This window comes from Panicum hallii, chromosome 9 (assembly GCF_002211085.1).
Source record: "Panicum hallii strain FIL2 chromosome 9, PHallii_v3.1, whole genome shotgun sequence".
In the NCBI taxonomy this organism is placed as follows: Eukaryota; Viridiplantae; Streptophyta; class Magnoliopsida; order Poales; family Poaceae; genus Panicum; species Panicum hallii.
This window is the reverse complement of record NC_038050.1, coordinates 4,862,786-4,877,915: the sequence shown is the minus strand read 5'-3', so window position 1 is coordinate 4,877,915 and position 15,130 is coordinate 4,862,786. Positions and strand designations below refer to the sequence as shown.

Sequence of the window (15,130 nt, the reverse complement as noted above, 5' to 3'; positions counted from 1 at the left end):
CTCCCCCTGCTCCCACCCCCCGTGCACCCGCGGTCTCCGCCTCCCACAGTCCCACCCCGCCGCTTTTCCAAACTGAAACGGCTCCATCCAAAGTCCAAATCCGAAAACGAAGGGCTTGTAGATTTCATCCGGCGCGGCCGGTGCCCGATCGATCGATCCCCTTCCTCCCCGCCGCCGCCCCCCTGCCTCGCGTCCGCGCCCACAGGGCCACACCAACCGACTCCGTCTCCGAGCCCAATCCCCTCCTCCCTCTTTCCCAAATCGAGCAGGCGGCGGGGAGGTTCGGCTCGGGGTCGACGGTCCCAGATTCAATTCCCCCCGAAGTCTCGCCGGCGGCGCAGCTACCACGGTATGTTGCCCCCATCTATGTCCTGCCGGCGGCCCCGCCCATTTCTTGCGGATTAGGGTTCCCGATTTCGCATTGACCGCGGTCGTGTCTGATTGAATCTGCGTAACCCCCGCAGGATCGACGCGGAACCCGGGGTTTGTCGCGGGTCTCGGGATGCGCTAGCCCCCGGCCTGCCGCGGCGATCGTCTCGTGGGCGGGCGAGCCATGTCGTGGGGGCGGTCCAGCAGCTTCAGCCCCTACCAGGGGCCCACCCGGTCGTCGGCGCGGAGGTGCCCCGCGCCGAAGCCCGCGCCTTGCACCGTGGTGGTCATCGATGAGGAGGACGACGGCGACGACTCCTCAGACGGGGAGGTTTTCATAATTGATGGTGCAGCGGCAGCGGCGCCTAGGTGTCGGGCCAGGAAAGGGATCGGCGTGTCTGGTAATGTGATCAACATAGATGACGATGAAGACGTGGATGGGGGCACTGGATGGGAGAAAGCAGGCGCCAGCACATCCCGTGCGCAGTCTGGGTCGCCAGCATCGATGACACCAGGGCGAGGTTCTCCGGGGAACAGATACGGGTTGGACAGCACATCAGACAGCTCCGAGAGCGATTTGTCTGATGGGTGGGACTCTGCAACCGATCATGGCGGCAGCTCGGATTGCGAGATTCTGGACGACACGGCTGGGACTGCCCGTGAGATGTGGGAGACGGCTGCTTCAAGGAAGAAGATGCCTCATGGTGTCCATGAGCGTGAGGATGGTAGGACTACTGCATTCGCATCATTTGCGTGGTCGGAGGGTCTCTTTGGTGTGGGATGCAATCTAGATGAGACTATTTTTAGTGCTGCATGGAAGGATGACTCACAAAGTAATACTAGTGGTACAAAGGAAGGCCTTAAACATCCTCAAAGTAGTACCAGAGGAGCGAATGATGGCCGTGGCTCTTATAGAAATAGCGGTGCCAAGGATGTCCCTTCAGAATATGCTTGTAAGGGAGGTGTGCAAAATAATAATGGGGGCACAAAGGATGACCGTGGCCCTGCTTCACCGCCAAATGTCAAGGAATGTTCGAATGGAGAAGAAGGGGTTGTTCCTGAAAAAACTTCAGAAGGGTTTGAATCCCCTTGCCCGGATGAAACTTTCGTCCAAAATTTTGTCTCTGCAAATAGGGTGTGTCGGGGAAGCTGCTCAGCAGATTCGAAAGATGGAAGTCCTCCAATGTCTGTCAGTACTCCTGAAAAGATTGATGAGAAAATACCTGGAGGTGCATATTCACAAAAGGACCAGTCACCACTGGAAGCTTACAATAACACAGATACGTATTCTGCACAATTTGCTTCGGTTCAAGATGCTTCCTTGATTGGTGATCGTGAAAAACACAAAGAATCTATTGAGTTCAAACGGGCAGCAGAGGAGGAGTGGGCATCCAGACAGCGGCAATTACAAATACAGGTACAGTATTTTTGCCACTATGAATTAATGCTAAACTATACTATGTGATGACATGCATAGATTTGGGAACATAAAATCTAGCATTCTCAGTTCAATGTGATTTTACTTGAGGCAGGAGCCCTGCTTTTTTTCCTCGCCTAGTTTTAAAATCTTTTTGCAAAAAGAAGTAATGATCAAAAATCAAAATAGCTAGCAGGCTAATGGCATGTTTGGATTTGTGACATGACTCGTGATGGCTCTTTGTTGGAACATTTTTGCAGGCTGAGGAAGCAAAGAAATTGCGAAAGAGAAAGAAAGCTGAAGCTCAACGGTTGCTTGACATGGAGAAGAGACAAAAGCAAAGATTGCAAGAAGTCCGTGAATCACAGAGAAAGGTCTCCTGTGGCACCAGTCTACAATATGACGCTGGCAGAGTTCTTTGTTTATTGTCATAGCTTTTGTGCCATTATATGACATTAAATTTTCTTGCTTCCTGCAGAATGAAGAAGCGATACAGCTAAAGGAGCAGTATCGGGGTGTAGTGAGAAAGGAACTTGAAGATATGGAAAGGAGACATTGGGATATGACTTCAATATTGCGTGCTCTAGGCATCCCTGTTGAAGGTGGTGAGGTATGCCCTGTCTTATGGATACAATAGCTTGCTGGTGGTAAAAATTTTATTTGCTGCTAGCTTCTTTGTTGTTGTATTGATTTTGCACGTTTTGCCTAGTGCAAACACTGTTGGTCCTTGTCCCTTGGTTGACCTTAAAAGGGTAAAAACCCACTGTTCTCAGCTAAGGCTAGCTTCTGCAGTTGCAGGCAGATGTATGTATGCCTAGAAACACATGAAAATTCCTTCAGACTGTCCCATATGCTTTCTGCTGTGGCCATAGAGAATTAGGAATATCTATAATAGTTAACTTGATGAGACTACTAATTCTTTTTTCAGGTTAAAGCCTATAAGCAAGCACTTCTGAAATTCCATCCAGATAGGGTATCAAGAAATGATATTTATCAACAGGTCAAAGCAGAGGAGACATTCAAGTTCATTTCACGCCTTAAGGAGAAGCTGCCGCGGTTCTCCTAATAGCATATTCCAATACCCAAATCGCACAAAACATCTCATTTTTGTGCGCGTGTTAGTCACCACATCCTCCTTTCGGAAGCAGAAATCTCACATGCAGGTCAAAGACCCAGAGTTCAGAAGATATTTATCGTCGTCCTTAGAAGCAACTAGGGCTTTAGAATTCGTTAAATGTGACCTTTTTCTTTCCTTGAAGTGGTAGGGATTCTTGTTAGCCGTGACCTGGGATGGTAAACTCTTTTCTTTTGTTGGGATCGGGAATTGGTTGTACAGGAGCGATAGCAGAAAGATCATTCTCTTGCAGACCATCTTTCATAATTTATCTGACAAAACCGTGGCGTTGTGCTTTGGTTGTTCAGCTCTGTTGAATATGTTTTCAGGTACCTGCATTTTAGAGGGCACATCAGAATATCACAATTAGATGCATTTCGTTTCCTTTATTTATGTTACAGCAGCTGCATCTTTGCTCTGTACCTTGGAACAACCACAAGGATCTACTGTATAGAATGGCAGAGGATGATACATAACGGAATCAAGGCCTACAGGTAGGAATGACTGAATGAGGCACAGGTGTCTTGTGAATGCACAATTATGTGACTCGTACATGACTCAATTGACAAACCGCGCGGAAAATGGCCAAATGGGATATTCGACATTCATGCTGCGCATATTATATATTACATGGGTAAATTATTGGTACTTATATGCTGCTCAAATTATGGTAAACCCCTGCTGCTGCTGCTGGCGATCACGACAAGATCGACGATAATAATGGATCAGGTGGAGCAGCGGGGCAGCCGGGTGAGCATGCTACCGTTGCGTTGCTGAATTTTGGGCTTGCACACCGAGACGGGCGAGAGGAAAGCCTTCAGTTCAGCTGCTGATGTGGCTAAGCATCCACGGTGGCAGCCCAATGCGAGCCTGCGGCGGCTGCGCTGCTGGCCCCTCCACCCTCCCGCCTGCTGCCACAGGGTAGCTGCTGCACAAACCAGACAAACGGGCGGTATTCTTTTGTCACTTGCTTCCTCAAATGGTCAGTAACGCATCGCGCGTATTTGGGATCGGAGTGTGATGTGATCTACCTGATATTTGTTGCTGGGGGAGCTTCTCTCATCATGAAGGACGAGGAAGACGAGCTGGTTTGTTGTTGAGTCTGGTCCCATTGCGCTTGCTGCCGCTGGGCTTTCTGCTTCTCTGCGAGCTGCAGGGAAGGAGCAATGCTTTCTGTCAATTTAACTTGCTTCATGGGAAAACAGTGGAAGAGCTGGAGCATGGACGAGGCAACGGGTGGAGCAGTCGGCAGCCATAGCCTATGCCTACCTTCTTCTGCAGAACCTTGTTCTCCTCCTGCAGCGACTTCTCCTGCGGAGCGAGTGCCAGCAGTCAGCGCAGCACGGGACCAGAAATATTCGCGTGGATGTTACAGTGCATTCACAACATTCACATGGCTTGCTACAAACCATGTCCATCTGATGGACAGCTAAAGAAATCATAAGTCTAACACGCAAACTCGACAATTTACCTTCCGCTGAAGCTCTGAAATTGACTCCATCATAAGCTGGCTCTGCACATGCAACGAATACGTAGTTTTCAGCTTTTCGAGCACAGGATTGTCGCCATGTAGGCACCACATAAGTAACTCACTGCAGTGTAGTATATATGGTTACACTACCTTTCTGGATCTGATATGTTTCAGTGAACTCTCTAGCTGCTGCTCTAGTTGCTGAAGCTCCTTGAGATTCAGAGTTTCAAGATCCTCTCCCATGAGGTGCCTGTAGGGCAGACAAATTGGCTCATATTATTTTCCCACCGTGAGTAGTTTAATTAACTTGCTGCGACTTAAATCACTACGAATTACTTTTGACATTTCTGTATCGTCTCAACCTTCGCCTTTAGCTTTCTATATTCGTGGCACCAGTTGCCCTACACAAGTAAAGAAAATTTGCATTATTTAATATGGGTGGACATCATGAAAAAGGAATATTACAAATTCAGTATGTCACAGTTAAAGAGTATAACTAACTGAACCAAGGACTGCTATGTGTTGTGTAAAATTTTATTCTATTAGTTTAAAATCAATTTTATTACTGTTCATAACTAGGACACTGGACCATCTATAGTCACAAATATGACAAATATCCATGGAGTTTGCATTAGGATAATCATAAGTAAATGGTGAAAAAATGGTTGACAACATATGGTTGAATTTAGTGTTTCTTCTTCTTCCAGAGCCTGTCCTATAAACATGGTATAACATATTAAGTTATTAACATATGGGTACTTGTTAGGCTCTATATATGCTAAGCCTCGATAACAATATGTGCGACTTGATCATACTAATGTCACACCAAAACAGCTCCTGAAAACACATCTGAGTTAGTATACAATAAAGAGATTTTTTTTATACGAAGAGAATATCCCAAATAATCAAGGCTTTCTTGTAATTTTTTATGCCTATGTATTCTTACAACTGTCAAAAGTATAACAGTATGTCAGTACTGATGCTTGTCTTGTGACTGCCACTTCCACCAAATATATAAACGAATCAAAGTAAATTCTGTTGAAAAGCGAACAGAATGATGGAACTAATTATAGTCAGTTCCACTGTGTCTGTTCGTATCTGTCTGTCTCCTTCCCAATATAGCAATCAATCACAACTGTTTGACATGTGCATATTGAGCCTACAATCCCTGCTTTTGCGAAACATTAAATTGCTAGCACCTGACAGATATTATCATATGATCACAAAATAAAACTAAGGCATTCCTTGGACTGCCCAATATAGTCTGTTATGCCACAATGTGCTCTGATAGGTTTAAGTGGATTTAGCCTTCGAGTCTATCTGATTTATAACATTCATATTTACTGCATCAAAGGTATACTAACTATTTGGGATATTCTCTTCGTATAAAAAAATCTATGCAAGGGAAAAGCAGTTTTACTGCTCGTAGCTAAGATTAATTATTTGGCAAAAGAAGTAATAAAGCAGCAGGTCCTATCAAGAGTTGAAGACAAGACCAACATGTTTATTCAGTACAACTAGTTCAACATGAAAGACCATAATTTTGGACCAACTTGACAATAACTGAATGATATTTCTTATGAACAAAAGCTAAAAACCTATAGTAATGAGTCAAATAAAGACAAATGACTGAAGTAGTACCTGAGTTTCAGATTCTGCTGAAATGAGAACCTTTTCTGCATAGGAGTAGCGTTCATACCGTTCAAGAATTTTGTCCATACTGTGAAAAGGGTGGAAATGATATCTTATCACTGGAAGTAAATAAATGTAAACATGAATGATTGAACAATATGCACACCAATCTGTATGATAAAGAATGGGAGGAGTGTGTATTCAGTAATGTAATCAATTGTCATGGCACCTCTATGTCCTATAAGACTTCAATCATAAATTCATAATGTAATAGTTTATACACTACAATTTCATACAGATATACACTACCTAAACATTCTCCCTTTTTCTACAAGGATGTAAAAACACCTGGTTTCAACTGGTTAACAAACCAAATTAGAAGCAGGACACAAAATGGGGTCAGATTTTGACATCCCAGCTACTTGCACTACCAGCAACCTCAAGAACAACAGTTACAGAAGACAGCAACATATATGAAGTAAATTAAAGAAAACCAAAATAAAGTTGTGGACGTTGTTAACTGCATTATATTGGAACCTTGGTCCAAAAGTTGAAACTTAATCTCTCCAAACATAGAAAGTATACTGCAACGAACGATCCCTGTATATTTTCTTTAGTGCTTCAAAACTCTATTTGTTTTTGCAGCAACTTAATTTCCATGGAGAAATGTATAAATACTCATAATGAAGTATATGAATATCTAGCAAATCACATATAAGCTTACTAAATTTAAAACATCATGGTATATGAAAGTTTCTCTTATCCTCCATCAGTTAATTTACAAAACACTTGCATAACAACTGAAGATAATATTCTGTAAAATATTTACAAGGGTATTACTATAAAATTATCTTTAGGAACTTGTGTTTTAATAATATTTTGTTAAATTAATCCATAAAGCAAACAGATAAATGTGTGTGATTTTGCAGTTCATGATTTCTCGACTGTAAGAATTTGTTTTACTGAATTTTGTCAAATCATGGAGCATATCAAGCATAATCTTTTACATTTTTATATAAAAGTTAATTTCTAGAAGTTTACTGAAAGGGAAGGATAATTTGCAATTTGTAACCATCATAGGTGCTCCGGAAGAAAATATCTTAAATAAAAGCTGCTAAAATAAAACCAAGAGCTTTTGGAGCTCTACTTCAAGAAAGTGGGCTGTAAGTCCAAGTTGGAGGGAACCTCATAGAACCTTGTCTCTTAATTAAACAAGGAAATAAAACTGTAACTGAAAATTAAGATCAATGAAGTCCACAGCAGGGTGACCCCATACATATATGGCAGTCGTGCTAATAAGTGCTATGCGGGAATGTTCTACCTTCTGTAAAGCATGCATTGGTACACAATCACAATCAGGAAACAAAATTGCACATGTGATATTGATCGAGATTCATATAACATGCATTTCAGAATCTAATCTGGTTGATTTTTCAATTCAAACTGCAACTATTTGCAATTTTACAAGTATGAAAAGTGTCAATATACGTTGGAAAAAGAAGGGGAGAAAATCAATATAGGCATGTGAGGAATGTTTAGAAACTGAAATTGTTGCAAGTTAAATATTCTCTGGTAGAGAAGGCTACTATTCCGTCATCTATATGCGCTAGGAATCCATGCATATTGCCTAAGGAGCAGATTCTCAGATACAACTTCACCAAATTGAAAGGTGAAACACCTGTATTTTTTAAATTCTAGCAGCAATTCAGGTCACTAATGCAAGTTCCGATTAGTTAACAAAGTGATCGTGTTTATGTCTTGCATGTGTTTTTGCAGAATGTATGCATGGAAGCCTGCTCACTGTAGGTTACAGAAGCTTGAGAGAACTGCAATAGACGAGTGCCACACTTGAATGGATATATTCTCCTATTCAGCCTTACTCATGCAGTACTCAGTATCATATCTTAAGTCTTAGGTTCCATTCAAGCATCCCACAGGTTGCTCATGTAAGAACCCATAACGCATCAACAAAAAAATTCTTGGTCTGAGAAACATATATATTGCACCACCAGGCCACCTATGCTTCTTTTTTACAGAGAGTTAATGATGATGAATGAAGTTCAGTTGGGTCAAGTTAACAGTCTTTCCGTCCCACACTTCAGGTCTTGAAATTGAAACGTAGCCTTCCCTTTCGCCCGAGACTTGCATGTGTCCCCTCCATCTAACCTCATTTGTTCTAACTCAATTCAACTGCAGAATGAGCTTGCAGAGGAAGACACTTTGGTTATATCCAAATGAATGGTTCTTGGAGGATACACACCACAAACTACTGCCATTGGAGTTAATGACTTTTTGTGGGGACAAGAAAGTGGAGAAGTGAAGAGGGAGAACGGACATAGCTATTTTGATGCACAAGAGAGTATGTGTTTACTCGCATAAATGTTGAGCCCACTAATTAGCATAGTTCTGGGACAAAAAAAATTAAGAACGGTATGGGACAGTAAGCACAACTTTAATCAATAAGAACTATGAACCTGAAAAATGCATAACTCCTAACTAACAAGATTTTGCCTATCCACAGACGTGGATGGGTCGTCAGGGCATGATATACTGATGGCAAAAGGAACAATGATGAAACAAAAGGGGAAAACGAGAAGAAATTCACATCAGCTTAAGCAGCTATAGTGAATGATATGGGATCTATTTAGAAACCAGTCACATCCACTAATTGTTCTGAAATATAAACTCAGAAATCAGATGGTAATAGAAGCCAAGATGAGCTAATAGCTGCAATAGTAAGTACTGAAGAGGGTGGGTCCACGTTACTGTGCCTATCTATTCTTGCTTGACGAAAATCAAGGCAACTCCCAGTAGCATGCATGTATCATAACAGTGTCAAATAAAGAGAGTCTACACGTACGCAAACTAAAGTTTATGTTGATTGGGGCTTGAGATACAGCATGCCCTACTGGAGGCGTTAGGCTCAGCATCATCGATCATCAGTCAAGAGAGTGAGAGACAAGCTAGCTTAGATGCTTGTAGCACTGAGCAAAACTCCATGTATGAAGCCGTGTACTCCATGTATGAAGCCCTAATCAGGGGGAAAGGGTACAAGTAAAAGGATAGAAGAATAAAGAAATAATCACGACCAAACTTTTTTCCCGATAAGGGAAGCTTCATAATCACGGCCCAACTAAGCGGTGAAAATGCAAAGGAGTAGAATGCAAGCAGACAAACGAGGTAGCACATGTGGCTAGGAACTAATGATTTAATGGTACCTGTATGAGCAAAATCCAAATTACATAAACCATAATCCACCATCTAATCCCCAAAATCATCCCAGCATGGCAAGGATGTACGTACATATACAAATTAAGAGTACGAGCTGAATATAGCATAGTATCCTTCCCCTTCTGGTACTAAGCTTTGTAAGAGTCAACTCAGTCAAGCAATTAACACATGCAGCATATGGCAACAAAAATTTCCCCAAATAGAGCAGTACGAACGCCATCCCAAGCGAAAGCCGAACATAAAATTACCTCATATATAGCGCATGAGTGACGCTAAAATTCATCTAGATCACCCCGAGCACCGAAAATTCTCATCAAAATTCAGACAGATGATAACCGAACACCGCAATTCAAAGTTCAAACAGCTCGGAAATGGAGCAGTCAAGCTCAGGGAACGGGCTCCGTTGAAACGTAAGCGGCGGAGTCAGCGAAGCGCGTACCATGAATCGGTGGCGTACTCGTAGAGCTTCCCCTTGGTGGAGAAGATGATGAGCGCGACCTCCGCGTCGCAGAGCACGGAGATCTCGTGCGCCTTCTTGAGCAGCCCCGCGCGGCGCTTGGAGAAGGTCACCTGGCGGTTGATCTTGTTCTCGATCCGCTTCAGCTGCACCTTCCCGCGCCCCATCGCCGCCGCCGCCGCCGCCTCCTCCTCCCAACCAAATCCTAGTTCCCTCTCTAACCAATCCTCACGTCGCCTCAGCCGAGACGACAACGACGGCAGCAGCTATAAAACTACCCACCTACGAGGGCTGATTGGCTGGATATAAGCCTACGGCTGCGGCTGATTGTGGATGGTAGGCGGCAGCGCCGGCGAGCGCATGACGTCACAGCAGCGGTGGCGGAGGGAGAGGCAGGCGGGGGGACCGGCTGGGACGGGGAGGAGGAGGAGGGAGGCGCCGGGCGTGGCGGATTTAAAGCGGCGCTGCCGCGCGACGGATCGGCGGGGAGGAGGGCGGTATCGCGAAACCGGGATGGTTTCGTGCCGGCCGCTGTCGAACTGCCATTGGCCGAGCCCCCCGTGTCCGGACCGGCCGGCCCCGCCGCCGGGGCCCGCCACCCGCGGGGTGATGTGTCTCCTCCTCGTACGGTCGAAACGGCCTCTTCCCCGCCAGGTCGGGCGCCTATTGATGACGAGAAAATCCTCGTCTTTTTTTTTGGGGGGGGGGGGGGAACGGATCTTCGCTCCTTCTCTTCTGCTGTTTTGATTTTGTATCCAGGTTGTTTTTGTCCGCACGATCCAGTCGATTTGCTAGTAATCTCCTCCTGGTTGCCAAATAAAAAAATCATAAATGACCGGCATGGTTGAAAGGTATTTGCAATAAGCTGGTAGTTTAATCGTTTTTAATTGCTTTTTCTCCGTGCACGTGACGAAAGCAGCAGGGGGTTGATTGGTCGTCCGGGACGAAATGTTTGGGCAAAACGGGAAGGGGAGCAACGGGTCGGCGTTGCCGCCGCCGCGGGCGCCGCCTGGCTCGGCATGCTCGGTGCGGTCCAGCGGGGAGGATGAGAGGACAGCGCGGTGGGGCGGGCTTTTGTAGCGAGGGGGCCGCCCGTTTTTGGGCCGGTCCGGGCGTCCGCGGCCAGGCCACGGCCACGACGGGACCGTACGGGCTCGCAGCGACCCTAGCTAGCTAGCTACAGCGAGGTCTGCAGCAACAGTGGCGCTCGGCCAGGCAACGCACGCCGGAGGACGGTGATTGGCGACGGCGAGGCCACCGACCGAGGTGAGTGAGCTGGGTCAATCTGGGTGTGCGGTGGTTGAGGACTTGGGGTTTGGTGACTCGGGTCGGCCGGGTGACTGTGACTCTGAACGATCGAGGTGAGCGCAGGAACGCACCTGCACGCCTGCACCTGCAACAGCATGGGGTATTTTTGCCACTTTTGCTCGTGCTTATTTCAGGGAAAAAAAAGGGGATGCAGGGCGGTAGTTGTAGCGAAATTGGGGGAGTATCTAGGAGTAGTGTAGCACCACAGGTTACTAGTGTTGGCGATGCTACTACGTAGCCATATTTATTGCTCTGTAGCATCGTGTCTGTCCATTGATTGATAGCATAGGGCGTTCAAGCGTGGTCCTTGGATTCCATTTGTGAACGTACTCGGTGTACCTGTAACCGCCGTGTAGTAACGTGCACACATGCTCCTGGCCTGGTCCTGCCAGGCTAAATATGTATGTATATATATGTATCTATGGTACTTGAAGACACGTTAGATAAAGCCTTAGATATTATTAAGCGCGTGTCGTCGGTCAAGCAAGCACATGCTCCCTCCGGTCTTCAAATGACTGCCGTTTTAGACAGTGACAGTATCACCGAGATATTACTTTGATTTTGGATTAATATACAAAATACATTCAAAACATAGCGAATGTGCAATATTTTGAAATTACTATGGCAGAAAAATTTATGCACACCATTTTCAGAAGATAAGCTGAAACATTCAAGTTGATATTAATGGTTAAAATTATATATGTTGAGTGCATATGCGTCCTGTCGGTTCCGGAAATGACCGGCAGCTAAACCTACTCGAAGTGCGTATCGCGCGTCGTGATCAGATGTGACTTAGCACACGATGACTCAAGATTTATACCGGTTCAGATAAAATGCCCTACGTCAAGTCGGGGATCAGTCGGTTGTATTGCTTGAGGTCGGGTGCTCGAGAGAGTTTGGGGGAGTTACAAGCTTTCGAGTAGGATGCGATGATTTGTCCCTCATTTCCTACGTGGAAGCCTCTCCCTTTTATAGTCCAAGGGAGACCTCTTTTACAAGGAACTAAGAGGAGAAAAGTAAGGTACAGAGAGAGAGAGAGTGAAAGTCCCCAGCCCCGCCGGTCGGGATCGTCTATTCTGTCAGTCGGGGCTACCAACCTTGTTAGTCGGCGCCCTCGGGGGACCACCGTCCAAGTTCTGCGTTGTGGAATGGCCGTCTCGTCTCATCCCTATGCGTCGTGCTTCGTTGGTCGGGGGCGGGCGTGCGCCGATAAGTACGGCACGACCGTCATGCCCCGTCCCGGCGCCACACGCTGTCACTCCGTCGTAACGGAGGCGTGCCCACCGGATCGTGATGGCATTGTGCCCCACCCCTTAGCGAGGACAGGCAGGTGGTATAGTACCCCCTGCTGCCACAGCAGAGGGGGCTATAACCCCCCGTGGAGGGGATGCTTGGTCGTGTATGACAGGTTGACCTTGAGGCTCATCCTTATCCTTCGTACCTACTTACTTGCCAGAAAGTCGGGCCTGGCCTCCCGGCCAGCCTGCCGGTCGGGAAGGAGGGCACGTGTAAGGCGGAGCCCGGTCGGAGTCCTGGGTCAGCGCCTTGGTACGAACCCAGCCCCCAACCATTCCCATAGTCGAGGATATGGGCCTCGGTCATCCCGACAGAGTTGTCAGTCGGGGTTGTGGGCCGAAACGACCTAGATGAAGTTGTTGCCCTATTCGTATGGGTGCTTGTTCCAGGTGCGGCCTTTGATTGGTCAACGAGAAGTGAGCCCGCTGGGAACCCTGGGTCCCTGGACCCGTCAGAGGCCCCCCGAGCAGCTTCACAATTTGTTTAATCATGAAGGCGCTATTTCTCGTTGCGCTGTACCTTTGTCTAGGGTGAGGAGTCGCATCGTGTTGTCGCAAGAAGGCACGGCATGCGATGGGTTCCCCGTTGTGACCATGAGTCAGTCGGGATTGCCCTTATCTGTCTGCGTGATGAAGGCGCTGCAGCGGCTCCAGTTGTCTGCTGTTGGTGCAGAATCTCAAGGCCTGCCCAAGGTGGCGCAGGCGTTCAGTCAGTGGCAGATGGCGGCTCGCTGTCGCCCCCTGCCAAGATGTCCTTGAGGGAGGGGATGCAAGAAGAAGACTCACAAGAAAGATGTTCCTCCCAGTCTTCCCACGCTTGGAGTAGCCCTCCCAGGGTTACCAGCGTTACTACCCTGGTGTGGTAACACGTTTTCGTACTTTGTAACGCCCGTGGGCCGACTGTACTTTGTAATACTTATTCGCCAGGAATAAAGCGTGTTTATCCCGGGGTGTATTGTATTTGCCGCGCCCGTCCGTGAGTCCGGTCAGGGGTTGGAATTTTATCATCTTTTCCAAGTGGAAATGCGGTGCCTCGACTCGCCGCACCTTTGCTACGAAGGAGGGCCGTCGGGTCGACGGCATCGTGTGCATGTGCACGCTTGGAGGTGACCCCATCCACGGTCTCCGCGACCGGAGGGGTTGAGCCAAGGTCACTTGCCTTGAGGGCTCGAGTGACGGGCTCGGTGAGCTCCTGACAGGTGTGCCCGGGCAAAATTTCGGGCGTCCGAGTGGAATCCGGGTCCGTCATTCGTGACGGGGTTGACATAGCCACAGGTGGCATTCCACTGCTCCGCGACCCGCCTCCCGGTAGATATCCGAGTTGTTCGACCGACTCAGGTGGCCCGCTGGTCTTTCCTCGATGGAGATTCTATGGGCATGGCTCGAGGTCCGGATCGGACGAGAAAGTTGAGATGACCCGAATCGCTGCCTGAGCAAGTCGGGCGAGGGCCGCTGGGGCTCATCTGCGTGTTCTCCCTTGGCTCTGTTTGACGGGAGGCGGCCTCGAGTCCTTCGTGGACTGGCCTTCAAACCTCAGTCGGTCAGGTTCCCGAGTCGGGATCCATTGGCACACTTTTATCGTTTGTACACTTTTATTGCGTAATTAAATATGATTATTGACTAGGGATGTAGCGCGTTGAGCTTACCCGGGAAGTTGGAGCGCCGCCCCGATTGCGCTGGCCCGTAGCCAAGGGGATCTTCCGGTTGACTCTGCAGTGCAGCCCCTCCCATCCACGTGTCGGCCACGCAGACAGAGTGCCGTAGTAAAAGCATTTATCATGCAGTTAGCTTTCGTTTCTAGAGCATTTTGTGCGGGGTCTTGAAGGGCCCCCGAGGGAACAATCTAAGTGCTTCTAATCGCTTTCATTTTATGATTTTTGGGGAAGCTGGTCCCTCCCGTATCCCTTCGTTTCCTGAAGTTATTTCTGCCTTCGCACTTTTCCTTTTGAACATGCTCGTTAACCGTAGGTTGCAGCGTGTAGCCAGGGGCTAACCCGAGTGGCGTCAGCTGCTAGTTCACCGTAGGTTGTGATGAGGGTTCGGTAGGTCGAGTGGCCCAACAAAAATCACTTAGCTTGCGATAGGAGAACTGGTCGTCCTTTCACTCGGGAGAAAAATGTTGCCTTTTTGTGAGTGATTTGCAAAAGGGAAGAGGGGATAGAAGTGCGCGTGGCGGTGTACCCCCATGGGGTCCCCGAGCGACCCGGGCCGAAAGTGTTCGGGCCACGGCGCCGTATGAGTTGGCTCTTGGAGTGAAAGCACACGAAGGGACTCGATTTAGGGGAAGAAAATATGTAACCGTTCAATGTTCCAAGTGTTGGAGAGGATGTTGCCGTTGCTGTCCTTTAGTCGGCCGCCGCGACCGTGCTAGGTTTGGGGCGACATTGGTCCTTCTTCTTCCTCCTCTCTTGCCTTGAGGAAGGGCCCTCATCCTGATCCTTCTGCTTGGCCTTGCCCATGGTTCGACCGTCGGTGAAGACCTTCCCGACCATCTCCTCACCGGAGGCGTGGTTCGTGGCGATGTCTAGTAGCTCGCGGGTGGTGCACGGCTTTTGGCAGCCGAGCTTATGAACAAGGGACTTGCAGGTGGTACTGTCGGTGTTTAACCGGCTGCCCACCGAGGGATAGACCCAAGGTGGTAAGTTTTGGGTGAGGGAACGCCGAGATCAGGAACTCGAAGGTGCAAGGAACACAAGACTTAGGCAGGTTCGGGCCGCACGGAGCGTAACACCCTACGTCCTGTAGGATGGTTTGTATTCCTTTTGGTGTAGAATGACCTAATGATCTCCTGTTTTGAAGGGGTCCCTGACCTCCCTTATATACCCGAGAGGTCAGA

At 47.6% G+C, this 15,130-nt stretch overlaps 2 protein-coding genes across 3 annotated transcripts; one reads left to right on the top strand and one right to left on the bottom strand.

The window, feature by feature from the left end:
• LOC112877002 lies at positions 1 to 3,207 on the top strand. The gene is made up of 5 exons (XM_025941194.1): positions 1 to 349; positions 465 to 1,786; positions 2,047 to 2,160; positions 2,265 to 2,396; positions 2,715 to 3,207. Exons 2-5 carry the CDS (start codon positions 554 to 556, stop codon positions 2,850 to 2,852), a joined length of 1,617 nt encoding a protein of 538 aa, XP_025796979.1. The 5' UTR covers positions 1 to 349; positions 465 to 553; the 3' UTR covers positions 2,853 to 3,207.
• Positions 3,208 to 3,401: 194 nt separating this feature from the next.
• On the bottom strand, positions 3,402 to 10,235 carry LOC112877008 (MADS-box transcription factor 14). 2 transcript variants are annotated; one of them, XM_025941205.1, is made up of 8 exons: positions 9,674 to 10,235; positions 6,013 to 6,091; positions 4,708 to 4,772; positions 4,522 to 4,621; positions 4,372 to 4,413; positions 4,170 to 4,211; positions 3,932 to 4,050; positions 3,402 to 3,825 (listed from the first exon to the last, which is right to left on the bottom strand). In XM_025941205.1, the coding sequence occupies exons 1-8, from the start codon at positions 9,856 to 9,858 to the stop codon at positions 3,723 to 3,725; spliced, it is 735 nt and encodes a 244-aa protein (XP_025796990.1). In that variant the 5' UTR covers positions 9,859 to 10,235; the 3' UTR covers positions 3,402 to 3,722. The 2 variants fall into 2 exon arrangements, with proteins under 2 accessions (XP_025796990.1, XP_025796989.1); XM_025941204.1 differs by having other exon boundaries at positions 3,402 to 3,828; positions 9,674 to 10,233.
• Positions 10,236 to 15,130: the final 4,895 nt, after the last annotated feature.

Coding starts and splice junctions, on each gene's coding strand:
- LOC112877002 (XM_025941194.1), top strand. CDS start 554: ATGTCGTGGGGGCGGTCCAGCAGCTTCAGCCCCTACCAGGGGCCCACC. Junction 1,787..2,046: donor AGCGGCAATTACAAATACAG/GTACAGTATTTT, acceptor ACATTTTTGCAG/GCTGAGGAAGCAAAGAAATT. Junction 2,161..2,264: donor TCCGTGAATCACAGAGAAAG/GTCTCCTGTGGC, acceptor TGCTTCCTGCAG/AATGAAGAAGCGATACAGCT.
- LOC112877008 (XM_025941204.1), bottom strand. CDS start 9,858: ATGGGGCGCGGGAAGGTGCAGCTGAAGCGGATCGAGAACAAGATCAAC. Junction 4,773..6,012: donor CAGCAGAATCTGAAACTCAG/GTACTACTTCAG, acceptor TTACTTGTGTAG/GGCAACTGGTGCCACGAATA. Junction 4,051..4,169: donor ACAAGGTTCTGCAGAAGAAG/GTAGGCATAGGC, acceptor CCTTCCCTGCAG/CTCGCAGAGAAGCAGAAAGC.